This window comes from Scylla paramamosain, chromosome 4 (genome assembly GCF_035594125.1).
Source record: "Scylla paramamosain isolate STU-SP2022 chromosome 4, ASM3559412v1, whole genome shotgun sequence".
In the NCBI taxonomy this organism is placed as follows: domain Eukaryota; kingdom Metazoa; phylum Arthropoda; class Malacostraca; order Decapoda; family Portunidae; genus Scylla; species Scylla paramamosain.
The window spans coordinates 31,349,527-31,377,026 of NC_087154.1; the positions used below are offsets into that span (position 1 = coordinate 31,349,527).

The 27,500-nt window shown below is 43.4% G+C and overlaps 2 protein-coding genes and 1 long non-coding RNA gene across 4 annotated transcripts in view; 2 read left to right on the forward strand and 1 right to left on the reverse strand.

Moving 5' to 3' along the window:
- The window catches only part of LOC135099998 (uncharacterized), a 107,679-nt gene extending 86,619 nt beyond the window's left edge, over nucleotides 1-21,060 (reverse strand). The window contains exons 1-2 of the long non-coding RNA XR_010268476.1: nucleotides 20,900-21,060; nucleotides 17,440-17,554 (exon numbers count right to left, since the gene is read on the reverse strand). This is a non-coding gene — a long non-coding RNA (uncharacterized LOC135099998). The remainder of the gene's footprint in view (nucleotides 1-17,439; nucleotides 17,555-20,899) is intronic.
- LOC135099997 (uncharacterized) lies at nucleotides 17,440-19,940 on the forward strand. The gene is made up of 3 exons (XM_064002811.1): nucleotides 17,440-17,560; nucleotides 17,869-18,057; nucleotides 18,453-19,940. The coding sequence occupies exons 1-3, from the start codon at nucleotides 17,468-17,470 to the stop codon at nucleotides 18,741-18,743; spliced, it is 573 nt and encodes a 190-aa protein (XP_063858881.1). The 5' UTR covers nucleotides 17,440-17,467; the 3' UTR covers nucleotides 18,744-19,940.
- A 917-nt stretch (nucleotides 21,061-21,977) lies between the features above and the next one.
- LOC135100001 (nucleoporin NDC1-like) overlaps nucleotides 21,978-27,500 on the forward strand; it is a 12,853-nt gene continuing 7,330 nt past the window's right edge. For both annotated transcript variants that reach the window (XM_064002816.1, XM_064002815.1), the window contains exons 1-6: nucleotides 21,978-22,146; nucleotides 23,697-23,931; nucleotides 24,627-24,795; nucleotides 25,771-26,000; nucleotides 26,150-26,306; nucleotides 27,060-27,249. In XM_064002816.1, coding sequence (XP_063858886.1) covers nucleotides 26,229-26,306; nucleotides 27,060-27,249 — 268 coding nt within the window. In that variant the 5' untranslated portion in view covers nucleotides 21,978-22,146; nucleotides 23,697-23,931; nucleotides 24,627-24,795; nucleotides 25,771-26,000; nucleotides 26,150-26,228. The remainder of the gene's footprint in view (nucleotides 22,147-23,696; nucleotides 23,932-24,626; nucleotides 24,796-25,770; nucleotides 26,001-26,149; nucleotides 26,307-27,059; nucleotides 27,250-27,500) is intronic.

Genomic DNA, 27,500 nt, shown 5'->3' on the forward strand with positions numbered 1-27,500 from the left:
GTTATTATTGTCGACCCGCATTCCTGGACGCTATTCCGCTGCTGGGAACTGGGCACTGTTACAGCTGTGGCGGTGTGTCTGCCAGGGGTGTGCAGTGTGGAGTGGGGGAGTGTGATCTTAAGGCTTGGTGCATTCTGAAAGCTTTGTAAACTCCATGCACTGTTGGCTTGGGTGCACTGTAAACACCTTTCAAATTCTTTGTGCACTGTGAACACATTTGTTCTTTAAATTTTTAGTTTGGTATCCTGAGAATACTTAAACTCCGTGCACTGCTAATCTGGTGCACTGCAAATACTTCAGCCATACATTATCAGCTTGGTACACCGGGAACACCTTGTAAATTTTGCGCTGCCGTCGTAATGCACTGTCAATATCCTCCTAGTCTTTTTTTTTTTTTTTTAAATAAAATATACACGTGCACTTCTAACCCGGTGCATTGTGGACACCCTTTAAGTCTTGTCTCGTATTGCCAAGACAATATTGTGCACTGAAAATTTGGTGCACTCTGATCACCTACGTCTTCCTTCGCCCCATTACAATGAGGAAAGTATCGTCGAAGTTTATTGAAGAATCTGTCAACGCAAAAATATGGCTTAAATTTTCAGCGCAAAATTATGAAAATATGAACGTACAATTTGAAGTTAATCGTGCGTCTGTGTCGCTAAGTACACGTCATATTTCCACGCCGCGTCTTGCAGCGATAAGCACGTGACGAGATTCCAAAACTAATCTGACGAAACATTCTTCTTCCTTACGTCTTACCAGCCAGTAGAAATGTTATTAGGGTCCCTCGTGTTAATCAGCGAGTGTTTCTCATTGCGTGTCTCGTATGAAGTAGTGAAAATTTTAAAAATCTCAAGACTTGTTAAGAAATTTATATCACAAAGGTAATTTCACCAAAACAGTTAAACAGAATTTAATCAAATCAACCCTTAAAAAGAAAACTCACTATTAAAGGCAATTTCCCGAAAATAACCCTTTGAAAAAAATAAATAAATAAAGTAACTAGTCACATTACACAGTCTCACCAAAAGCAACCCACGGAAAAGAAAAACAGATAATAAAATAAACACAAATTTTGCTCTCATAAAAACTAGAGAAACAAACAAATCTGTTAACATTACAAACAGTCTTATCTAAACAACCCTTAGGAGAAAAAACGCCTACCTTCAAAAGAAAACAACCTTTATACAACACAAAAAACACACAAGTCAAAAGATTCCCTCCGTAACGAGACAAAATACCGGAGAAAACAATCTTCCCTCCATCTCACGACACCGGGGCGTGGAGGGAAGAAGCAGCAGTGTGTGGATGGGAAAAACAGAGAGGCGGCCATGGGCAAGGCCGCCTTGGAGCAGCGAGGCAGAACGTGTCGGCGGCACCGGCAGGGGGCGGCAAGGGCGGACATTCTTGTGGACTGCGTGATTGCTGACAGGAACACAGGCAGACGATGCGTGGTCAAAATTCTCTCTCTCTCTCTCTCTCTCTCTCTCTCTCTCTCTCTCTCTCTCTCTCTCTCTCTCTCTCTCTCTCTCTCTCTCTCTCTCTCTCTCTCTCACAAAGGCTGGGTGGAACCACTCACAGGGGCGTGGCATCTTAGGCATCTCTAAGTGAACGGCGGGCGGAACTAAAATGGCTGTGTGAACAAGTCATTCACACACACACACACACACACACACACACACACACACACACACACACACACACACGTACTCGTCACTAAAAATCTATCTTTCTATCTATCTATCTGATATATATACAAAGCAGACATACATTACCTTAGTCCGACAAGAAAAAAACAAATGTGAAAGAAAATACCATGTTATCTGGTACTCGCCACTAGAGGTCACTACTCTAGAACCTCAAAAAAATACTGGTGTCGCATCCTCAGCCTTAAAAATGAATAAGAAAAACTCGCTTCATAACTATTTTACTTTCCTGTTTTGCTACTGTTTTTTTTTTCCTTTTCTTTTATGTTTTCCTATTAAGATTCACTTCCTCATAAAATATTAACCGCACTTCTACCTTATACATTTAAAGGTACTTTCTGTTGTCGTCTCTCTCTCTCTCTCTCTCTCTCTCTCTCTCTCTCTCTCTCTCTCTCTCTCTCTCTCTCTCTCTCTCTCTCTCTCTCTCTCTAAACCACTGGCCTGTATTAACCTAAAATTTCTTCGACCATTACAGATATACAATCTATTTTTCTATTGACTGTTAGCATTCTGGCACGCCTCCCCTTATACAGACTAAACATAAGTGCTGAAGGGCGTCTCCCCATGTTCACTCTCAGTCCTCGCCACGCCTTGGCTTTCACGACGAGAATGCTTGATACCTATCGACATAATGTTCTTGATTGTGTCCGCTCCCCCCCAACCCCACCTCTCTCTCTCTCTCTCTCTCTCTCTCTCTCTCTCTCTCTCTCTCTCTCTCTCTCTCTCTCTCTCTCTCTCTCTCTCTCTCTCTTTGTGCCGGTGTAAAGAAACAAATTAATACAAAAAAATTGAAAATTACTTCGATGACGCTTGAGTTTGGAGAGAGAGAGAGAGAGAGAGAGAGAGAGAGAGAGAGAGAGAGAGAGAGAGAGAGAGAGAGAGGCAGAGTGACAAGCTGGGAGCGGTGGCGAGGCGTGGTGACCGCTCAGCGCCTGGTAATTAACGCGTCCTTTCAGACCTCTCATCACTCCCTGAGTCACCTATTCTCACCACTAATAGCTTCCATCACAGCTCGGCCCGCTCACCCCCTCACCCCTTCACCCCAGCACCGCCAACCCGTCACTTATGGTCTGGCTATCAGCGTCACCGCCAAGCAATATCGCGGAGTGTGCAATCTGGGCTGGCGGGAAGCGATCGCTGGCTCCTTTACACACCATCATTAGTCACTTTGTCACGCATCCTTTGTGACTGCAAGATAACAGCCTCATGTGACCTCCAGGCGACTTTTGCTATAGGACCGTGCGCTGACCTTGAGTGAGTCTACCACTTCAGAGCCTCCTCCTCCTCCTCCTCCTCCTCCTCCTCCTCCTTCTCCTTCTCCTCCTCCTCCTCCTCCTCCTCCCCCTCCTCCTCCTTTTGCCTCTCCGCCACTCACCACTCCTCTCTGGACGGTCACACCCCCAAGCACTCCACCATGACCATGACGCATACTCTCTCTCTCTCTCTCTCTCTCTCTCTCTCTCTCTCTCTCTCTCTCTCTCTCTCTCTCTCTCTCTCTCTCTCTCTCTCTCTCTCTCTCTCTCTCCGTTTGTGTGTGTGTGTGTGTGTGTGTGTGTATGTGATACTTTTTAAAGAAAATTACATACCGAGAGAGAGAGAGAGAGAGAGAGAGAGAGAGAGAGAGAGAGAGAGAGAGAGAGAGAGAGAGAGAGAGAGAGATAATGGAGGTAACAAAACTACGTGATAACATTTCAGCGCACACACACACACACACACACACACACACACACACACACACACACATAGGCGAGGACGGCGGCTCACTCACTGGTTGAGGGCTCACGTCTGCCTCAGCTGCGGCCGGCATGCTAACGCCGCCACGGGGGTCAGGGGGATGCAAGGCTGGCACAAACTTACTCCTCTTCGTTCCCAATGACATGATTCGCCGCCATCCAGGAAGAGTAATTTTTCCTCACAGTTTTTTTCTCCCGGCAGCAAAAATGTACAGATTCCTGATCGCCGATGAGATAAAGAGAAACAAATGTATCGGTCGGGGCAGCTCAGTGTCGCGGCGGCCCGGGGGAGGGACTGGTTTTAAGGGTTTTAAGGGGACTCGCGGGGCTGTGCAGGCTCTGGGCGAGGTATAAAGGGTCTGATAGGGCTGAATAAGGGTCTGATAAAGGTGAAATGTGCCACAGTGAGCTATAAGGACGTGTGATAGGCAGAGTCTGAAAGGTGACTGTAGTGGGACGGGATAGAAAAAATGGGTGTTGTTGACAAATTATAATGGTGACGTGTGGAGCAACTAAACGAGGAATTAAAGATCGCGAGGAATGGATTTCAAACAAAGAACTGAAACCATAAAATTCACTCGCGTGAAGACACAACAAAGTTATTGTAACAACAAATTTTACGTTACGCTGCCTGCAGAAAGAGCACTCAAGCCTCTAACTGTTCCCGCGATGACACGTTAATGACGAGTTAATACAACACTGGCGCAGCGCTGCGGCAAGGCTCGCCATGACGGCGGTGTCGCTGCCCCGCCTCCTCCCCCTTCACCTGTGCCGTGCGCGCCCCGCTAACGGACACATATATATGGTGTTCACTTTTGGCGCCAAGATAAATTACAGACAAATTTCTTTCCAAAATACAGAATGTTCTTTTGATAGCTATCATCACGAGGAATCCACCCATCACCTGCCACCGCTGCAAGGAAGGTGGCACTTCCTTCCGCGTGTTGGCCACGACCAGCGAGCGTAATACTTGGACCTACAGTACAACTGTAGCGAGTCCAGCAGCTGTCACGGCTCCGGACACAACTCGGGGATGAACATGATAATGCCTTGCATCCGGCCATTACCGTCACTTGACAGATGAGCGGCGCGTGCGAGGGACGCGCCGCGCCATGCAGGGAAGCCAAACTTGTCACCAATGAACGACCAAGAAATGATCGGCATTAGTTACCTTCCCGTGGTGGCTGGACAGAGTCCTTCCATTTCACGCTTGTTACAGTGATGAAAACACTGAACGTAACAAACTACCTAAAGCAAGCAAAGTAACTCGTGGTAAGAAGGCGGTGGAGCTGGGTGCCATGGACGCGCCTCACACTCACCACGCTTGCTCGTCGCCCCTTGCCGGCTGGACGATACATGGGTGGCAAAGGAAATGTGTGGAAGGAAGGAACGAAGGATATCACAGTTCACTCTAGACCAGAGTAAGGACCACCTGTCCACCACAGACTCAATGCTCAAAGTAAAGGATCTGAGCGCTGAGGCAACGCACAAATTACGTTGAATATAGTGAAAGTGCATGGTGCTGGATTCATCTCATTCTTTCATACATTTATTTAATTCATTCATTCTAGATCCGTTTCATTCCTTCATATTAAATCACTTTCATCCCATCATACTGATCATTTATGGAAGTTATGTATTTTATTTTAGTTTAGTTTAGCTATTTTATGTAAGTTATTGAAGTCAATCCCAGCACTTTCCTTTACCGTGTTCCTGCATCCTTCCAGCGTGAGAACAGAGCACCATCTTGCGTGCAGGCGTCAGTCAGGCGAGAAAGACTTGCGGGGAGCCGATGATGTCAAGAAACATGCAGAATGAGACCAAGGTTGTCAAGGGTGTTGGCTGACATCTTAACATGTATCACGTTGAAACCGGCTAGACCAACGTAAAAAATATAAACATACATTAAAGAAAAGAAAGCCGAGAAAAACTAGATCAACAGTTAGGGACGAGCAGAACAACAACTACTTAAGAAGAGGTACAGTTGCAGGTGAGGGAGCGTGGGAGTTGATCTAGCAGGAATTGTAGATTAACTGATTGACTCGTTTATTCAAGGCGCCGCAACACCGAGATAACACAGCACGCACATGAAAGTTTAAAATCAGAGAAACAAACACTGATGATTCTTTATACTCGTCGGGTGACCAATACAAAGCAAAACAATAAAATACGATACAGACAAGGACGAGAATGGCAAAACTTGCACGAGAAGGCTTAACATGAAAGTGATTAAGAGCATGTCTAAAAAATTCCAGCAGCCTCGATAAGACAAAGGGCGGGGAAGGGCACGACGGGTTCACCACTGACGCTAACAAGTGACGAACGAAAGCGGAGAGGCGGTCCAGGCCCCACCACCGGAAGCAAGCGGTTCTCTCACCTTCCAACCCCCAAACCTCCTTCCTCCCTCCCATTTTGCCCCCTTTTCTTCCATTCCTTCCCTTATCCACTTATACATTTATCCATCCTCATTCTACAAATTTTCTCCTATTCCACCTTCAAACCACATTTCGTCTTCTTTCTTTCATCTTCTCTTCTCCCTCACTTGCCTTCTTTTTTTTTTTGTTTATTCCTCTTTGTCTTGCAAGTCTTACAATTATTCTTTCCCTCTATCTTCCCCTTCCGCCTTCCTCTCCCTCTCCCTTCCCGTCATGCATCTCCCCTTAATAAGTCTTTGGCTCCAAAAGAGAACAACAAGACCGGTTGGATTCCCTCGCCCATCACATAACGTGGCGCCATAAATACGGGTCGTGCAGTGCTTCGTGATGGCAGAGGCGGAGAGTTATGAGGCGAGAAAAGAAGAGCAGGCACAGGGGGACGGGAGGAGGTGGGGACGAGAGGAAGGAAGGACGACAGAGGGAGGGGACAAAGAAGGAAGGAAGGAGCGGGAGGATCAAGATTATAAGCCTAATAACAGACATTTTCAAGCATTTCGACCAGTTAATGTCAGTCTGAGGAGATTGTCTGCTCAGGACAGATGGATGGAGGAGGAGGAGGAGGAGGAGAAAAACAAAGTGACGGATGAAAGAGAAAGAGCCGTCGGAGAGGAAAAAACGGTTTTACACAAAAATAAATAAAAAAAAAATCGATTAGACATGAAAAAGAGAAGAAAAGTGAAAGGCGAGGGGAAAAAGATAGATAGATAAAAGTACAACCGAGGATAGATGGAAATAAAGGAAGATAAAAAGAGGCATAAAGGTAAAACATAAGCAAGAGGGAGACAAGAAGAAAACAAATGTAGAGGAAGGAAAAGGAAAAATGGTTATACATTAGGAAAATTTGGATAATGGAAAAAAGAAAAAAACAGGCGCAGGAAGATAACTAAGTGAAGAAAAGAGAGGAAAAAAATCATACGAGAAGAAAAACACGGGAACGACAAAAACACGGAAAAAAGTAAAAGTGAAGAGGAAAAAATAAAAAAAAACAACAGAAAAAAATATATTATAAACAAGAAAAATAAAGTAAAATACTCGTAAAAATAGACTAATCATAAGCAGGAAGTCACCAAACCACAGCAAGAACCAAGACAGGAAGACAAGAAGACCTGCAGTGATGGGAGACAAGTCGGCGGGGCGGAGAGTCGTCAAGATTGTGGTTAGTAGATGTTCAGGGGAGAGAAAGAAAAAGGCAAACCTTCCCTTGCACTCAGCTGGGGAGGATCTTGAGTCAGTACAGGGAGAGGCTTCCGCGCTGAGTCAGGAGGTGGACACACACACACACACACACACACACACACACACACACACACACACACACACACACACACACACACACACACACACACACACACACACACACGACAACCAGAGGATCGAATTTCTGAGCCAAGTAAGTTAACAGTCACATAAAAAAGAGAGGGGTACGAAAAAAAATTAAAAAGAAATTAACAAAACAGATTAGGTAGTTGGAATTCTAGTGACACTGAACATATATGCGATTATTTATATTATTAACAGTATTAACAGTATTGCAGTTATTAGTTTTGGGATCAGTATCATCATCATCACCAGCAATTTTCAATAAAATCGTCCGCGCCAGTTTCCGTTGGCGAGGTACGGTAGCTACTCATAAAAACGTAAAACAAATAAGAGAAGCTGCAAGAAGTCATCAGGCCTACACGTGGCAGTCCCTGTATAAAACACGCACAGCTATTTCCATCTATCATCCTCATCCATAAGCTGGTGTCATCTTTTAAAGCTTCCTCTGAGCCTTCACTTTCCCACGATACTTTCAAGAGATCACACAGTCAAACATTAATCTCTCACCACTACTTTACACCACCACCACCCACTCCTCTCCCCTAAAAATCCCTAACGCCAAGCATACACTGCCTCCAGACTCTTATCAAACCCTCTCCCTCAGTTCACCTCGCCACAACTGCCAGGTCACCAGCGTGGGCTCACAGGCACCAATACGGAGTTCGCTCCACCGCCGCGATCCGCTGCCCTCCACGCCTTAGTCGGGGAGCGCTCTGCTTGTCGGGAATGAAATGAAGGGCGGACATGGCTCCCTGGTTGTTGTCGTTGTTGTTGTTGTTGTTGTTGTTGTTGTTGTTGTTGTTGCCAAATCTTCTTGATATTTTTTATGCATACATGTATGAGGGATGATCTCTCTCTCTCTCTCTCTCTCTCTCTCTCTCTCTCTCTCCTCTCTCTCTCTCTCTCTCTCTCTCTCTCTCTCTCTCTCTCTCTCTCTCTCTCTCTCTCTCTCTCTCTGTGTGTGTGTGTGTGTGTGTGTGTGTGTGTGTGTGTGTGTGTGTGTGTGTGTGTGTGTGTGTATGTGTGTGTGTGTGTGTGTGTGTTCGTTCCTTGAAGAAACAGTCACATAACCCCACTGTCGCGACCCCTCCAATCAACGATCACTCTTCACTCCTTGAAAAAATGAATAAATAAAAGGTAGAATATAAAATAAACCACTGCATTACAACACCGCTAGCTTCAAGACATCCTCACTACTTGCACATATATGCTACACTCTCCCGTTCCCCGAGGCGTTCAAGACAAGCCAGGCCTCCACCTCCCTCATAGCACAGCCCAGGACCACCACCTCGGCGACCTCCCTCACCACGGCGGTAGTTAAGTTGAACCCGCCTGGTTTCCCCGTCAAGAATAATTCGGCAGGCAGTCCCGTTACGAGTGCTGGAGTGTAATGAGAGGAAGGAAAAAGTAATTGAATGATACAGATAAGGTATGAATGTGCAGCCGTGTGTACGTAAGTGTTAGAAGTGCTGGGGTGAACTAAGACGAGGGAAAAACTCAATTGAACGAGACAAGTGCAGTGACCTGATTGTGTGTGTGTGTGTGTGTGTGTGTGTGTGTGTGTGTGTGTGTGTGTGTGTGTGTGTGTGTGTGTGTGTGTGTGTGTGTGTGTGTGTGTGTTTTAGGAAGGGAGGACTGGAAACAGCTCAATGTCTACCTAGTTAAAACGATTAAGTTGATATCTAACCTCAACTTAACAAGCAATAACTTCATTAACTTTGAAACTATCTTAATATCCAGACACACTCATGAGCAGATGGCGTGGTTGTGGTGTGGCCAAGGATGGTGGCATGGACTGGTGAATTCGAAAAAAATAAATAAATAATAATAATAATAATAATGTAATAACGTAGGAACATAATTGAAAAGAGCAAAGGCAATATTATTAGTGGTGAACAGGAAAAAAAAAGAAGGATCATCGTAATGTTAGAGAGAATGGAAATTATCAGAAGACAAAAATGTAACGAGGAGAGATTCAAAGCACTGGAGAGATTACCAAACCAAACCTGAACGGGATGATGTGCGGCCAAAGAAGACAAAAAGACTCTGATGGGAATGTGTTCTGAGAGTGAGGGTCAAACTGGTCGAGTTCTGATGCAAGGGAAAAAAATTGTGGTAGTTGTCATTTTCTACTTCAGTAAGTCTCAATTTAGCCTTCTATGTGTTATTTGTTACTTATCCTGTTACGCGAAGAGTGAACCGGAGACACACCAAGGCCCCACGCTATCCATGTGCACGATCCCAAGCACCCCACAGCTCTCTCTCTCTCTCTCTCTCTCTCTCTCTCTCTCTCTCTCTCTCTCTCTCTCTCTCTCTCTCTCTCTCTCTCTCTCTCTCTCTCTCCACCACTAACAGTCTAACTTATCTATTATCTATTAGACATTTTTGTAGGGGGTCTGGAAGCTGCTCCCTAATGACTTCCGCCTGAGCTGGTCGTTAGGAGGCTGCAGTCTCAGTCACCGCCATCTGTCATTACCATAAATCAAGTCGTGATGTCGCCATTACCCGAGCGAAGGTGTCTGCACTCGTATATTGATCTTGTGAGGCCTTTATGACTTTCTCTCTCACAAAGTAATCTTTCTCTTTTCCTTCGCGCCCTCACGTGACTATTTCTCCACGGTCGCGCGAACACTTGCAGCATTAGTAGCGTTAGTAACAGAACCCAGGAATACAAAGCGACCTGTGGCGTCTCCGGGTTAGCAGAGAAATACCCACGACCACGCCTAGGTCACGTGTTCCTGGACAGCCCGTCATTAGAGCTGCCACACACCGTCGCCCGGGGTTCACCTGCAGCGCTGCAAGAGTGTACACGCCGTGCCGAGGTGTAGGTGCCGCGGGCGGGTCTGTACACGTGGGCATCATTACTCGTATTAGTTATTAGCGTCAATGATCGCCTTCTGCCGCCTCCTCATCCCCCGCCCCGCCGCTCCAGCATGCTGCCTCCTGTCTGGGCACCTCACCACCCACCCAGCACCCTCCCTCCTGCAGCCTCGCCCAGACGCATCACTCAGGAGGCGTAGTGATGCAAACAGGTACGGCTACAGGGAAGACGCAACCTACTACATTGCACACACCAAAGTAATATTCACAAGCTGGGACAAGCAAACTCAAGTACCAACGCATAAAACCAAAGAAATTACACGAATGAAAATCTCCGACAATGAAACAGAGAAGCTAGATAAGAAAAGAATGAAAAGAAAAAAAAAACCATGAGAGCAAATACAAGGAATTTACCAAACAGAACAACAGGAATACAAAAATGGCACCAAAACAAAGACGTTCCAGACCAGAAGAATGAGAGGCAGAAAGCCGAGACCAACTGGACCCAAACGGACTCCGCAAAGAAAGTCTTCCACACGGAGCACTCCCAGACAGAAAGACACAGCAGACAAACACACCCTGCCACAAAATCACGGCATTACAGAGACAGATGCCCTCGACCCTTCCCTGCCAACCCTCAAGCACACCCTCCTCCTCCTCCTCCTCCTCACGGTCACTCGCCCCAACCGCAGATCTTCGATAGGACGCGGTCAGAGGTCGCCGCTGGTACTGCTGGTGTTACAAGTGCTTCTGCTGCTGCGTGCTGCATCTCCCATGTCTAGTATCCGCCTTGTATCTGCCAGGCGGAGAGACTTACGTGGAATTTACCCTTGAGACTGGATGATAGCAGAGCAGGAGAGGAGCGATAGAGGAGAATCGACTAGACTATGAGGAAGAAAAATGGGAGGATAAAGAAGCAGAGGGAGAAGGGGAGGAGTAAATGAGAGTAAATGTAAGACGATGAAGAGAAGTGGAAGTATAATGGAGCAGATGAAGGTGAGAAATATGAGACAATGAAAAGACATGAAACGAAAGACAAGGAAGAGAAATACTTAGATAATAATGGAATAGACGAAGAGAACACATAAATCATGGCTGAAACTTGAAGAGGAAGAGAAAGCAGAAAGACGAGAGTTGAAGATAAGAAGAAAAAAAATATCAAGATAGTTGACAGTTGTGAGAGAGAGAGAGAGAGAGAGAGAGAGAGAGAGAGAGAGAGAGAGAGAGAGAGAGAGAGAGAGAGAGAGAGAGAGAGAGAGAGAGAGAGAGAGAGAGAGAGAGAGAGAGAGAGAGGAAAAAAATAGAGATGTTTGTAAGTTAAAGAAAAAGATGAAAATAAAATCGAATCATACAGAAAATAAATGAGAACAGTTGAAATTTAAGAAGGGAAAAGGAATGAGAGGATGAAGAGTTCAAGAGAAGAGAACAAGACTTAAAACTGTTGCCGTGGGATGGTGTGGAGGAGGGAGAAGGGCAGAACAAGAGCAGAAGCAAAAAGGAGCAAGCCACGGGGCACCGATCAGAGTAATGGAGCTGCCTCGTGCATGAAAACACAATTGGCAGGCAGGTAGCGTACGCCATTACACACACACACACACACACACACACACACACACACACATAAGGAAAGCAAGCAAAGAAGACTCAAATGAACCATCACGACTTGGAGAGAGGAGAACCTGACTCTCTCTCTCTCTCTCTCTCTCTCTCTCTCTCTCTCTCTCTCTCTCTCTCTCTCTCTCTGGGTAAAAGGTCAGGGCTCCTTGGGTCGTGCTGCAAGGGCGCCACAAAGCCTATGTGTTGAGCGTCACGCCAGAGGAGCGGCGAGGAGCAAGCGGCCTCCTGCACGCTGGCGCCGAAGTGCTTATGATGGGAGTGTGGGTCAAGATCAAGAGTGGTGGCCTGTTGTGGGGCTGAGAGAGAGAGAGGAGAGAGAGAGAGAGAGAGAGAGAGAGAGAGAGTAAACCAGCTGGATATAATGTATGTAGATCGAGAGAAATTAGACAAACAAGATATGCAGGAAGACAAACCGAAACAAAAAAAAAATGCAAACACACACACACACACACACACACACACACACACACACACAAATAAATAAATAAAACAATAAACGTTATCTTCCACAAAATCACATTGCAATCATACAAATCTTTCTCCATTTACGAATTCTCAGTATTTTATTTTTCTTCACATGCGTCACTTCCGTAATCCTGTGTTCACATTTACCGACCACGTGTGTGTGTGTGTGTGTGTGTGTGTGTGTGTGTGTGTGCAGCAGTCACTCCTCAACGCTCGGAAATATGTACAGCGAATAACAAAGAAAAAGAAGGGAAAGGAAAGAAGGAAGAGGATGAATGAGGAAGGAGGACACATACGTACATCCTTGTAGAGAGCTAATGACTCACGCCTCTTTTACCGTCATTCATTATTACTTCATCATTATCACTACCATGCTTTCATTACCACGTCCACTAATAAAAAAAAAACAAGTCACAACAACGACAACAAATACTCCTACCAATAACATTCAGACGAGTACTACTTATATCAATGTGTCTCTCCGCTTCTCTTACCCCTTCCCGCACAGTCGAGCCGCGGCAATCTTCCCAATGTTAACAAATCGTGGGAACAATGTCAAGCGAGTCTCGTTCTGCTTCCTCTCAAGATTAAACCGCCTTGTTTCCTCCAGCACCTCCCCCCTCTTCCCATATCGTTCCGTATGGCCCACGATGAGTCTGAACAACGAAAATGACAAGCGCTCTCTCTCTCTCTCTCTCTCTCTCTCTCTCTCTCTCTCTCTCTCTCTCTCTCTCTCTCTCTCTCTCTCTCTCTCTCTCTCTCTACACGTGCCTATCCACGTTTCCATTCAATAAGGGCGACACATGCAAATAATTTAATTCTTACATAACTTTTGGTAGTGGAGAAGTATGTTCTAATTACCTGCCATGTGTCTAGTTACGTACCTTACATTTTTTAGTATGAATCTACTCTTTGAACCGTTTAAGTAGATAATAACACTTCTATACTGTAACTATTTTTTTTTTTTTTTCCAGGAAGATCGCTGAATTTACACATGGTCATCTCTGCTAATTTGGGTCAGACGCATCGGCCTCAGTTCCCCCAGCGAGAGAGAGACAGAGAAAGAGAGGAAGAGTGAGTCAAGAGGGTAAGTGAAAATGACGGAGAGGAGAGAGACCTTGGGGACCTTGAATTCCGCACAACGGCCGCTAAGTGTCGCCAATTAACAAGGTCACATACCACGACGAAGGTCACGTCCACAATTTTTCACCGCCCTTAGCCACACACACACACACACACATACACACGTCCTCCCTTCTCTTTTTCTCTTATTTTTCGGCTTTCATAAACATCTTCTCCCTATAATTAGTAACAGAAATAGACTGGTGATCCTGCTTCCTCTTTTCACCAAGCAGTGAGATTGCAAGGAAGTCGCCTGATCAATTAATGGTCACACCGGAGCCTTTACCTCTTTTGGCTGTTAAGTAATGTTAGGTAAAATTAGGTAAGGTAAAGTTATCTTAAGTTAATGATAGGTTAGGTCAGATGACGCCGTATTAATGAGAGCATCAGAATCTATACCTGCCGTTAGGTTAGGTTGCGATAGGTCAGATTAGGTTGAGTGAGTCCTCCCTATCCCCCCAACTTCCTCAAGGCACCACAGCCTGCCCGTCATCCCCACACGTGGCTCAGGGTGCGCGCAGCAGCCAGCACAAGTGTTCAGTTAATGGTCGTTCCGCAGACCACACAATTCCCCGTGAGACTTCCACATTGCCCGCAAAACCACAAATATACTTCAGGGCCAGGCCAGCCTATGCCTCTCCCCTGCCACCCCTTAGATTCCACTAAGACCACAACCCGCGCCGTTCCTCCTCCTCCTCCTCCTCCTCCTCCTCCTCCTCCTTCTCCTCTTCCTCCCTCGCGACCTTCACCTTCACACTGCACTGGCCGCCATTACTCGGACACGTAAGGCTGTCTCAAGCAGTGCTGTCACGAGGTCAGTGAACTCGTTTCAAGGACTCGAATAGAGGTTAATAAGCGAACTAATTAGCTACTTTATACTAAGAATTCCATAAAGATTAAGAAAATTCCATTAAAGATTAAGTGGATGAAGTTGCCAGATCCTGAGTTTATCATCACAGATATTTTTTTTAAATATAACCAATTATCGAGGCAACTGTACACAAGTAAGAGAGGAACAGTGCTCCACATTCCACGCCTCAGCGGTGATCCGTGCCATAAAGGAGGCCAGAAAGCCAGGAGGCAGCGCAGCGGGGGAGGGAAGGACCGACGCAGGATAAACACACACTCCCGCCCATCCATCACCTGCCTCTACCTGCTCTTCCTCTCCAGCCTGACAGGTCGCCCACCTTCAGGTAAAAGGAGCGCCGGCCGCGCCCCTGAGACAACAGTAGTCCCTCAGGCCCAGACACGCCTCGCCCATAACCTTCGTAAACATCGATCCTTCACGTTAAAAGACTAAGACTTCCATGGAAATTGTGGGCTTGGCTCTCGTAAAACATAACGAGAAACACAGCCGTTGATTTTTTTGTTGTCGTTCATAGGGTGTCCATGTAGTATTAACTTTCATAACCTCTCAGTAACAAGGACGTGAAGATATTTTATGGTGTCTTCTTCCTCATAAACTCTCCATGTAGTATTTACTTCGACAGCCTCTCAGTAATCTTACGAAGTTACGAGACAACCTGCCGGTAATGTTACAAAGTTACGGGATCGCGCAGGGCACTTCTGGACACAGGAATATGTGAATAAATACAGGGACAGCGCGGCAGTACCTCAGATTACGTGTCGGAAAGGAAAAAGCGAGTAACAATCATGAGTTGCGTTCATGAGGAGCTGCATTTTACGTGGAGTGCAACATCGAATGCAACCCAAAGTTTTTAGTTCTGCTTTGTTTACTGATCACAGTTACATGAATAATCAAAGAAAGAAAAAAAATTACGTAAAAAGATTGTGCAGAAGAAGAAGAAGAAGAAGAAGAAGAAGAAGAAGAAGAAGAAGAAGAAGAAGAAGAAGAAGAAGAAGAAGAAGAAGAAGAAGATGATGATGATGATGATGATGATGATGATGATGATGATGATGATAATGATGATGATGAAAAATATAATAATAATAATAATAATAATAATAATAATAATAATAATAATAATAATAATAATAATAATAACATGTACCTAATATATGTACATCGACAAAATTACCTTAAACTAACACCCCAAACACACGACACGCAAAATCCACCAAGAACCAAGCAGCAATCACTCCAGACGAGAAAGGCTCGCCTCACAGTTTCTCGCAGCCTCTCCCTCACCCCTCACATGATATAGTAAATAGTTCACGCGAGCGCTTGAACACGGCGCCTCGTTGCCCTGCTGGCCTTCCCGCGCCCTGGCTTTGACCCGCTGGCCTGGCGGGGCAAAAGCCAGACAGCGATGGTGTGCTGCAGGGGTCACCTCGCCCCGTTCACCTGACCACGGTGCTAACGGGGAATGACGTGCCGGTGGTAGTAGTAGTAGTAGTAGTAGTAGTCACGGAGCTGAGGGGATAACTAGCTCTACGAGCTAGTTATCCCCTCAGGGATCATCCAGGGGATGATGGTGATCATCCCCTGGATGATGGTGTGGTTATGCTGGTGACGGGGATGGTGAAAACAGTGGCGTTCTGACTTGCTCTTTATATCAGTAGTACGTAAAATGTTACTTTTAAGGAGGCGGTGGCTGTGGCATCGATACTGTGGTTCGTGTTAGTGTTGCACGGGCCAGCTCTCTGACAAGGATGGACGACACGACACTAGTTACTTCACCTGAGTAACCCGACACGATTTACACAATAGAAATAAAACTGCACGTTGTAAAAAAGTTCTGAACTACTCCATTACTCACTCCCCTTGCTATCGGTGTTGCCTAGGGAAAGTATACTATAAATCTATAACCACACTATCATAGGCTTTTTCCTACAAATCTGTGGCATACTAACCTAGACTATTCTATTGAGTTTAACCCTTGTACTGGTAGACTTTTTTTTTACCAAGCACTTAAAACTTTCTTAAACACTTTTATCTGCATTAAAGGACGAAAAATAAACGAAGAGGTGCAAAATATCACTTGAACAAAGCTAATCAGTGAAATTCTTAAAGCTAAAAAACATCACAAAACTACGAAATTCAGGTTATACATACAAACAAACGAGTCAAAGATACTTAATTCTACAGTGCTATAATGACCACCACCACCACCACCACCACATCCCTACCTGGCGGCTCTTATAAGTAACGGAGTCACAGGTTAACAAGATGCAGCATTAATTAAGCCTGATTAGTATAATAGGCTCTTGTCTGTGTGCAGCGAGTGAATATTTTAGCTTGTTACCCTTAATGAGAGAGAGAGAGAGAGAGAGAGAGAGAGAGAGAGAGAGAGAGAGAGAGAGAGAGAGAGAGAGAGAGAGTGTGTGTGTGTGTGTGTGTGTGTGTGACCGTCCCGTGAGTAAAAGTTTACAAGGGGAAACATAAGTAAATGCAACTAATTACACAAAGAAAGAGAAAGCAGAGGAGGAGGAGGAGGAGGAGGAGGAGACAACCATCTGACACACACACACACACACACACACACACACACACACACACACACACAGAGAGAGAGAGAGAGAGAGAGAGAGAGAGAGAGAGAGAGAGAGAGAGAGAGAGAGAGAGAGAGAGCCTGCCTTAAAAGGGAACACCGAAGGAGGCACCTCAGCGGCGACCTTCCCTGATGAGTCTCACACAAAGGACGTGTTTGTTTCTTTCTTCTGGCCAAACCAAACATCGCGTTGCCTTCTGCCCAAACGACACGTCTTCCCGGGCTGGAGTGGCGGGGTGGGGGCGGGAGTGGGGCGCTCTCTAACAGGCAGAGACAGCCACGTCCGCCTTCGGCCCCAGTCCCCCGCAGCGTCACAACACGTCCCTGGCACTGATGACTGGCGCGTCCCGATGGTCTCCGGCCCGGTGCTTGTGTTGACGCAGCCCCGGGAGTCTCAAAGCAAGGCGAATCAGTATTGTTGCACCCGCTGGCCCTCCCAACAATGCACCGCCGACTGACTGGCGAGATATTACGCGCAACTAAATAAGCAGTGAAAGAAGCGAAGACAAGCTGACAGTTTTTAGAGCAGATAGAGCGGCGTATTCACCAAATTTGAGGAACACAATGCGAACAGGCCTATGCTTGCACGGCCTGTTACCAGACAATAACACTGCACAGAAAACATCATGTGGATGGACAGATAGATAGGTAAATAAATGAATAGACAGACAGGGATAGATAGATAGATAGATAAATAAGGATAAGTGCATATAATAGCAGATGGTAATCAGGAAACATAACTAAAATACATCATCTCAACACTCACAGCTGTGTCTCCCTGAACCAAAGTGGCGATGATGACTCCACTGGCGGTCGTGTTAGCGGCGGCGGTGGTGGCGACGGCAGCCATTCCTGCGCCTCTCCTGGACTCCAACGCGGCCCTGCAGGTGGGAAAGTGGACGTTAAAGAAGTTTTCACAAGTATCTTGTAGGATTAATAAACATGCAGTCATTATAAGGAATTTTTGATGTATCAGAGTAACAAAAGCCTGTGAAAATCGTACAGCCCTGTTATATCGAAATATGATCAAACTATTACCAAACTGTTACCAAACACACGCACTGTCTGCTGGACTATCTACAATGATGCGACAACCAATGACGTGTAACGACTGGTTATTCATGAAGTAGAATCAGTGATAATAAGCTGACACCCACAACTAACCCCTCTCCCTCTCTCCCTGCCTCCCTGCCAGGTACTGCAGCGGCTTGGTCTGCACCGCGGCGGCTCCATCCCCACCGTGACCAAGGCGGAGAAGCTACGCGAGGGCGACTCCCCCATCTACTACATCAAGATGCCGCCGCTGCCTTACTACTACGTCAACCACAACACCCTCACGCAGCACCACGCGCACCACCCCGACCCGGGATTCCCCTTCAAGAAAGTGAGAGCGCGAGTCTGATGGCTTGAGGCTTGATAACTACCAATGCTTGTACTGGGTGACGAGGGAGAGAGAGAGAGAGAGAGAGAGAGAGAGAGAGAGAGAGAGAGAGAGAGTCACTGAGTACTATTATATTTCGTTCTTCCCATGTAGCTAATTAGAATCACTAGTAAGCAGTTCAGCAGATTATCTAACATAAATACCATATATTTTTCCTATAAATTATCTCCTATTTTGGTGTCATGAGAACCTACCCTCGTTATAGGCCAACACATTTCGTGGTATCTATACTTCCAATAGATTCTAAAATATGCGATAATGCCATGACTACACACCTGAATATTTGAACATACAGGTGATGCAGATTATTATAATTAGATTATTTTCTTCTTCTCCAGGTTGACATCAACTTCATGAACAACGGCAAGCCAACGCAGGTGTACCACTGGCCGCAACACTCCACAGCGCCCACCTTCTGGATGCCCCCCACCACCACTACGACCACCACCACCCCACGACCCACCACCACCACCACCACCACGCGCAGACCCACCAAGAGGCCCTGGGTGGCCCTCAACAAGTACTTCCCCTACAACGGGCGGCCCTCCAGCGTGTACGTCTACAAGCCACAGCGCCAGATTAACATGGACAGATACAGGCAGCACTTCTTCAAGCATTTCAACTATTAGGTGCACTCCGCGGGAACCTCGTCAGTAGTGAAGTGCAGGAAAGCAAGGACAGTCTTTATGTACAGACAATGTAGATACAAGCCAATAAGGAGCGCCATGCGGGAAGAGAGTGACGGAGAATGAAAACTGTCTTATCCTAAGGACTCTCGCTGGTTGAAGGGAGCCCGAGAAGAGAGGAACTAAGAAGGCGATGAATGCAAAGGGATTTAGTAGAGATTTAAATACTACCTACATCCTTGATTACCCCGAACGACAGTGACCATACACACACACACACACACACACACACACACACGTGCCACGGGTCTCACTGTCACCTGAAAGTATTCTTGGATCACCTCTCCCTATTCAGGCACTCCAAGCCGCGTATTAAATTATAGTAGTTTCCGGATTAACCTGTTCTCTCCCTGCTGGGGGAAAGATACAGAGGACGAGGAGGAGGAGGAAGGGGAGAGGGGGCGGTGGAGCAACACGCACGCCTCCACCTGTAGTCCTATACACAGCGTGGCGACGGCGGCGGCAGGCTGAGGCGGCGTGCAATACAGGTGTTGACTATGAAGGGGAGCTTTGGTCACCCATGGTGTGCTTACATTATGAGTACTACGGCTGTGCTTTTTAATGTGAGAAAGACACTGGCCTAGGACAACAAAAAAGAAGAAAAAAAAAAAGTCCATTGAGGTGACAGTCCCTTCTTAGTGTTTCAACGTTCATCCAGTTGTATTTTCTTAATTGGATACTCTGTAAATTGCACTGAATTTATCGTTTTATATAATACAATGTGCGTATGGTTATGTTTGTGATTATGAAAGATAACAGCCTCTCCACAATCCTGACATATTTGTAAATAAAGAAATCATTGTAACAAGCAGACGGCCACACGTGAACAAAATGCAAGGCCAAACCTGATGTACTGCAAGGAGGGAGGCTGCAGATGAAGACTCCAATATTGTATTAATTAATTCAATTTTACTATTTTATTTATTTATTTCAAGGTCTGAAGTTGCAACCTATGATATACGTAGTTTTGATGTTTCGCACGTAACATGTACCTCTGCTGGCTTTCTCGAGCCTCGAGTTGTTATATACGAGGTGCATCAAGATGGAAAACTAGTGCGTAAAGTAGGCAACCTGTCCCTACAGACCTCCTCTCTTCCATTAGGCTAATGATGCTTATGATAAAGAATAAACTCAATTTGTTATTTTTTGTTTTTTCTTTTCACATTAATCATCTAATATTTCACGGACAACCTTAAGTCTCGGAAACAGTACTAACCCTCTAAGGGAGCTATGCCAGCCCACTCACTGAGAGTCTCTGCAAGGGCTGCATCAACATCCTGTTTTGGAGGGAACACTGGCGATGAAAATTTTACTCCACTAACTTTCAGTGACCCTAATAGTGTTCTGGAAAATCCTTCTGAACTTATCCCCCCCAAAAAAAAAATTATTTACACACAAAAAAAAAAAAAAAAAAACACTAAGCAGCATAAGCTTAAGCTATCATGGACAGATTATAAAGATCACATTTATTACATCTGAGTACCTGAGCACACGCAATGAATTAGCGGACCACGAAGATTAGAAATCCTACTATTGAACTTTTGTAACTCTGTTCGTTCAGCTGACATGAATGTACAGCAATCACTTCCGAATCAGTATTTAGTGATACAGAATAATAAAGACTTGCTGTATGACGTTTGCCTTTATTTGAACGTTCGGTAAGTATTACACAATTCTGGGAAATTCGGACTATGCAACTATATTTAGATTAAGCTGGTAATGCATTCAAACTAGCCTGGTGGTGTATTCGAACTAAGCTGGTGGTGCATTCAGACTAGGCTGGTGGTGCATTCAGACTAGGCTGGTGGTACATTCAGACTAGGCTGGTGGTACATTCAGACTAGGCTGGTGGTGCATTCAGACTAGGCTGGTGGTGCATTCAGACTAAGCTGGTGGTGCATTCGTCTAGACTACTAAGCTAATGATGCATTCAAGCAATGGTACATTTACTCTACTTGCCTTGTGACTTTTTTTATTTACATTTAACAAATTAAAACTAAAAACATGTACCCTGATTAATCCAGTGCAGTGTGCATTCAGCATTTCAGATGTCCTGTGTGCTAAATATGTATATACCTGCCACTGAGCTAATACCTTACTTTCTCAATGTAGTACACACTGGCCGTAACAGTCCATGTGAAGCTTGTCGTCACCACTCAGCCGATCGCCGCACCCCAAACTCCTCCTTCCTCCTCCTTTCCGAGTCCCACGGCCACCTGCCCCTCCTCTACTCACAGCCTGGACGCACGGAAGACCTTACTGCTACTCACCATAGCATGTCACCTCCCACACAGTTGAAGGAAATGGATATTAAGCCAGCACACCTGTAAGGCTCTTTCTCCCTTTCTCAGGGATAAATATGGCCGTGGTGAAGGCATGATAAATATATAACTTGTAAAATTATCATGATGTATGGTGAAAACATGTGTGCGATAATTATTATGTTTAGTGGCTTTCTTATTTATGACAGGCATAACTTTTTAAAGCAGAAAAACATCTAATTCAATATAATTTACTTCCTCTTGAGGGCTGCGATGATCCCCTTGGATAATATCCCCTGCCACATAGTGACTCTCTGTGAGGCAATCATAGGCTAGGTAGCCGTCCTGTCTTCTTTAGGAAAGCACAAGTGAGGCGGATGACCGCAGGTCGTAGTGAGGGGTGGACGCCCCCCGTTGCCAAGGGGATGAACAATATGACAAAAGTGTTAACGCAGGGCTAGCAGCTGAGACCGCAACACAGGTGTGAATATACAATTTGTAATTTGAATATAAGTAATGGTATATAATTTGAATGCACAATTTGAATAGTAGAAAAGAAAATATCAACGAATTCATTCTTTTTAAAGGCGCTTATTTTATGCAACCAAAGTCTATGCAACGTGCTAATCTTTAATTTCGTGTTCTGTTTTATATATATATATATATATATATATATATATATATATATATATATATATATATATATATATATATATATATATATATATATATATATATATATATATATATATATATATATATATATATATAATTTTTGTATTATCATTTATTTATTTTTCTATTTTCATTTTATTTTATTTTGTTATTTTTTATTTGATTATTTACTTTTTATTTATTATTGTCATTATTCTTTTTTTTCTGCATTTATATCCTTGTTGTCACAGCGAGTGATTTATACAGAGGCTCCCTGCCGTGAACGGTACCGGTGTGGTGCCTGGTTGGTTTGTTGTCGTCTGTTTAAATTCACGGGTATACACACACCCTGTGAATTTCCGGGTACATTCACAACACTGCCAGCGACCCAGTTCTCCATAATGAAACTCGATGAACTTTTTGCTCGTGAGGTAAGTATTTTTCGTCCATTGTGCTTGATTTTCACTTGTAATAACAAATTAAGCTTGGTCAGACATGGACACAACACGATAGCCAACATTCTCCTCATCTACCGTGCTGCTTTGTGTTATTATCCCGTATGGAGTTTCTATTTTGGCACAAACTAATGCTTGTACTCTGCCTAACCAATTTTCTCTCCCAGTTCAGAGATACTTGACACTAGGGTGGAAAAAAAAATGTGATAATTATTACTCAGGGAAACCAACACAAAAAATTTCATGCTCTACATACATGATTGGCTAAGACTGGCAGATTTTATATGTTCTTTCTCTTCTTACAGTATTCAAAAGTAGCATTCTCTCTCGTCAAGTGCAAGTTACAGCCAGTCTTGACCAATTCACTAGCTGTATCATTACCTCCACACCCATCAGTCTGTGAATATATTTCAGTCCGAGGATGACCAATATGAAACAGAGCAGAGGCACCCCTTTATGAACTAGTCTCCCTTTCCTCTTACTTCTCTTTCAGTTAGCATTGACTCTGCAAAAAATCAAGTGCCTGCTTTGCTAATTCAGTCCTACCCTTATCCTAACATTTATAAGTAGGATAATCAGTCATTACCTCCCTAATCCTAATAAAACTCCTGGTCCCTACCTAATTCAGATTTCTGCCTTTATCCTAACTTACATCCTAATCCCTCCCTTGTGGCTTCATTCCCTGCATGACCCCACTCACTGTGTTGTCCGAGATCCATCCTCTGCAGGACCCATTTGAGGAAACCTTCAGGGTGGCTCCACACATTCAGTTTTTTATTCCAGCTTAATTGCACAGGCAAAAACTTAACAGTTAAAAAGGAGCATGTAGATGAAGAATTATCCGTGCAATTTTACCTGTACGGTTCATAATCTTGGCATGTGTGATATCTGGCAATGATAGTTAAACCAGAGCTTGTGGAGGCAAATCCAACAATGTGCTCAGTCTGCACCTTGTGGTGGTGTGATGGCACTGCTGTTGTGTACTGTAAATCACTAAAGGAGCTTCCTGTTGCCAGAAATCTGAGTGTAGCAATCAGTTGTTCATCATGGGTAACTGCTTTCCTCATGCATGTGTCCATTTCAGTCAGTACCAACCAAGGATAAAAGATGCAGGCAAGTTTCCTGTCATACAACCAGTCATCACTTTGCAGCTTCAGCTCTTTGAATAGATTCGTGTGTAAAAACTACTTTCTTTACAGCCATTCTTTACATCAGATCTTCCTTTGGCTTTTCCTCTTTTTCTCTCTGTCTTAATGGCTCACCCTAGCACAACAGCACCCAGAAGCAAGTCTTCATCACATCTGTCCATACCACCTACTGGATAATACTGACCAAAACAGTACTATGTGGAGGCATTGGTGGGATTCTGTTTTAACTGTGTCAGTTTTGCCTGCACAGTTTAGCTGGAGCAAGAAACTGAGCATGTAATGATAGAAATAAAAAAGAAAATTACTATAAATTAATACAGACTTTTGTCTCTATCATAATTAATTGGGAAAGAATAACCACCTGTTTCTGTCTTTCAGGTTCTGTTATGGAGATATGTACGAGCCCTGGGATGCTTACTTGTGCTACAAGTCGCAGTGCCAATGGCTGTCTGTAACCTGTACTACACAGTCATTGTACAAGGTGTATTCAATCCAGTTACAATCATCACAAATTTATTGGCCTCATGTATTCTGCCTTCCAAGCTGCTGCAGCTTGTGGTCCCAGCTATCTGCTTTGTTCTCTTAGCAAGAGTCCACATAAAATCCTACACAGGTTAGTCTTGTCTGTACCTTTATATATACAACAATCATATAACATGCAGAGTATGTTAAGAATTGTATGACAGAGAAACATAAATGGTGACATGGGCTTGAGAGCTTCAACAGCGGATACTCCTATGTCTGGTCTAAAAAGTTGATAATGTTAAATGTGAAATACTCATTTATAGTATACCAGGGATAAACCAGTGTTACTGTGGGTCCCTGATGCAGAAAGAACCAGATATATTGCACATCTGACCTTTGCACAACATGGTGATGAGGATTAGTCCTCTCTCCAATGGAGGCCTTTGGGTTTTAGGCTTAAATGTAAAAGAATGCTTTTAAAATATGAATATGTACATGTAGAAACTTTGTCATGGCTATACTTCTTTCATTTTATTGCAATCTTGTACATACTATAGTAAGTTAGTCAGTCATTGTAGTTATCTCTTAGTTACACATGTAGCAGTTAGTCACATGACCACTTGTCATAAAAGTCTCAGGTTCATATATAATAAGCATTTTATTACATGTGCTGTAAATTTGACATTGATATACGTATCTAATACCAATAGATAAAAATCTACTTTCACATTTTAAAGAAAATTATGCATATATGACTTATTGGTGTAGATTTAGCAAGATAGCAGTAAAGTTATTACCAAATTTTCATAATACAAATTAAAGAGGCTCCTTTGAACTTTGCAGTGCACGCCTGGGTGCCTCTGTCTACTTGGCAGTCATGGCAGAGGTTCTTCTCCCTGACAGTGGTGTGTAGGAGCTTCTTGATTGCTCTAGCCTGTGCTCTGCTGGCCAGCTTTTATGCCTCACTGGCACACCCCAGTTTTCATCTGTTTGCAGTGCCTTGTTCATCCAAGTAAGTATATATATATATATATATATATATATATATATATATATATATATATATATATATATATATATATATATATATATATATATATATATATATATATATATATATATATATATATATATTTTTTTTTTTTTTTTTTTTTTTTTTTTTTTTTTTTTTTTTTTTCTCTCTCAATTAACTCATCAGAGTGTGTCATAGACCAGTTCTGGTCTATGAACAGGTCCATGCATCTGGTTGAGGATAGAAAAACTGTCCAACAATAGAAAATCAGTGAATATTTCTTTTGAGTTTTATGATTTTCATCCATTAAGATTTTTAAAGTATTTTTATCCTGTGAGGACAAAACTGCTATAGTTCCACCACTTTAAAGCCAGGGTTTGGGTGAGATCAAGACTGGGATATCCCTACCTGTGGTGCTGCCATGTTTCCTCTACTATGGTTGGTGAATGATGGCCCTGACACCATTAGGCTTCATCACAACCTGACCTGACCTCTATGTGTGTGTGTGTGTGTGTGTGAACACCACATATGGTTATAAATTTTATGAAGTGAGTGAGATATTGATTGACAGTATGATCCTCGATAGTACTTTCCATTCTCTCTCTCTCTCTCTCTCTCTCTCTCTCTCTCTCTCTCTCTCTCTCTCTCTCTCTCTCTCTCTCTCTCTCTCCTCTCTCTCTCTCTCTCTCTCTCTCTCTCTCTCTCTCTCTCTCTCTCTCTCTCTCTCTCTCTCTCTCCTCTCTCTCTCTCTCTCTCTCTCTCTCTCTCTCTCTCCAAGTCACTCAGGTGACATGTGCATCATGAGGTTCTAGTTGTGTAGGCCTAAGTATTGCCTTCTTTTACTTATATAGCAATTATACATTGCTGGTTTAGGAAGTATGGCCATGCCACAGGCAGGGTAACCCCCACACTAACCTAACCCAAACCTTGGTTTTAGAGTGGTGATACTATAACAATCTGTACTTATGGTTCCAGGAATATTATGTGCTCAACTCGCAAAGGTATGATCATGTCCCTGGGGTGCTGTGTGGGAATTCGTTATGCCTATAAATACTTCATGGAGAATGGGAATGTCATCATCCCTGCTCCAGTTCATCCAAGAAAACTGCAGTTCATCAAAGCCAGCCTGAGTCTTCAGAAACTCCGAGAAGCTTGCAACACCCACGGGGCCAGCAAGTTTTCTCTCTGCTATTTCATTGTGCTTAGTAAGTGGTTTTACTTATACAATAGCCTAAGTAAAGAGTTCAAAAGCTTGGTTTTTATTTAGAGAACAAATGGTTTGACTTCTTTTGATGCTAGATTGATAAATAATATGAATAAATAGTTGAATATATATTTTCTTTCTTTATGACAGGTATTTTGTTAACTGGTTTGTTTTGGAAGGGGAAAATTGGCAAGATTTGCTGCAGGTATTTGATCTTCCACTGGTGACAATGATGGTGCTGTCCACAGTCCTTTTGGCCATCACACTCTACCTCTTTTCACAAGTTTTCCAAATTTTTGTTGCTGAGGTAAGTATGCACATCCATGAAGTCATGGAATGCAACTGGTCAAGCATACCAATAACATTGTAATCCCTCAACTTCTTCACAGTTGAGAAGGAAATAACTCACTGATGTGATCTTCTGTGTATAGGATGTGGGTTAGCTCTTAAGACTTGTTTATCTGGGGAAAAGGATATTATATCCTCAAAAATACAGTAATTTTTCCATGAGATTTGTAAAAATTTTTCAAGATTTTGTTATGGCTTTCTTCATCACTTACATCAAACAAAACATCTGTGTCCATATGTGTCATGTTCATGGAAATGGTAGTAGTTGAATTGCAAAGCACATCCATATTGCAGTGTGATGTGGTAATGTGACCTTCAGTGTTACTCATTGCCACACATTCGTCACATATTGTGCTGTCGTAGGGAGTTTGCATTGTCTCAGTTTATGAGTTGGAATCTCCCAGCACATAGTTGCACACATGATCTCAAAAAGATGCACCATAACTATGGTATCTTGGTTATTTATAACATATACTGCTCTTAAAGGGAGCAGTTTTTTTTTTTTTTTTTTTTTTTTTTTTTTTTTTTTTTTTTTAGTATTTCAAAAACTGTTGATGTACAAGTTAAGAGACATTAAACTAGTTAAAAGTTTATCTCAAGAAACAATGCAGCTGTATATGTATATAATAAAATTTTTTGAATATTAATATTAATTTGATCATGGAAGCATTACCAGAATATTGATCATATGGATCCATATTTTCTTGTACAGCCCATAGAAGTTCCCTTGATCAATGAAGAGGGAGGCCCTAGTTCAGATGAAGATTCTTGGCAACTGTGTCATGCTCTCAGCACATCAGGACTTCTTCAGCTTCTAGCATTTTGGGACCTCAAGTCACTTGCTTCCTCAGATCCCAGAAATTATCACAGACGTGCCCAAGTGTTTATGATCAGCCAACCAGGTATACAAGTGTTGAATTTAATAGACATTCTCATCAGTAAATTTATGTCATAGGTGTATATATATATATATATATATATATATATATATATATATATATATATTATAATATATATATATATATATATATATATATATATATATATATTTTTTTTTTTTTTTTTTTTTTTTTTTTTTTTTTCCAAAAAAAATTACCTATTGCATAACCCACTCCTGTTTTGTTTATACATAATTCTACTGGCATCAGAAGTA

Coding starts and splice junctions, on each gene's coding strand:
- LOC135099997 (XM_064002811.1), top strand. CDS start 17,468: ATGATGACTCCACTGGCGGTCGTGTTAGCGGCGGCGGTGGTGGCGACG. Junction 17,561..17,868: donor ACTCCAACGCGGCCCTGCAG/GTGGGAAAGTGG, acceptor CCTCCCTGCCAG/GTACTGCAGCGGCTTGGTCT. Junction 18,058..18,452: donor CGGGATTCCCCTTCAAGAAA/GTGAGAGCGCGA, acceptor CTTCTTCTCCAG/GTTGACATCAACTTCATGAA.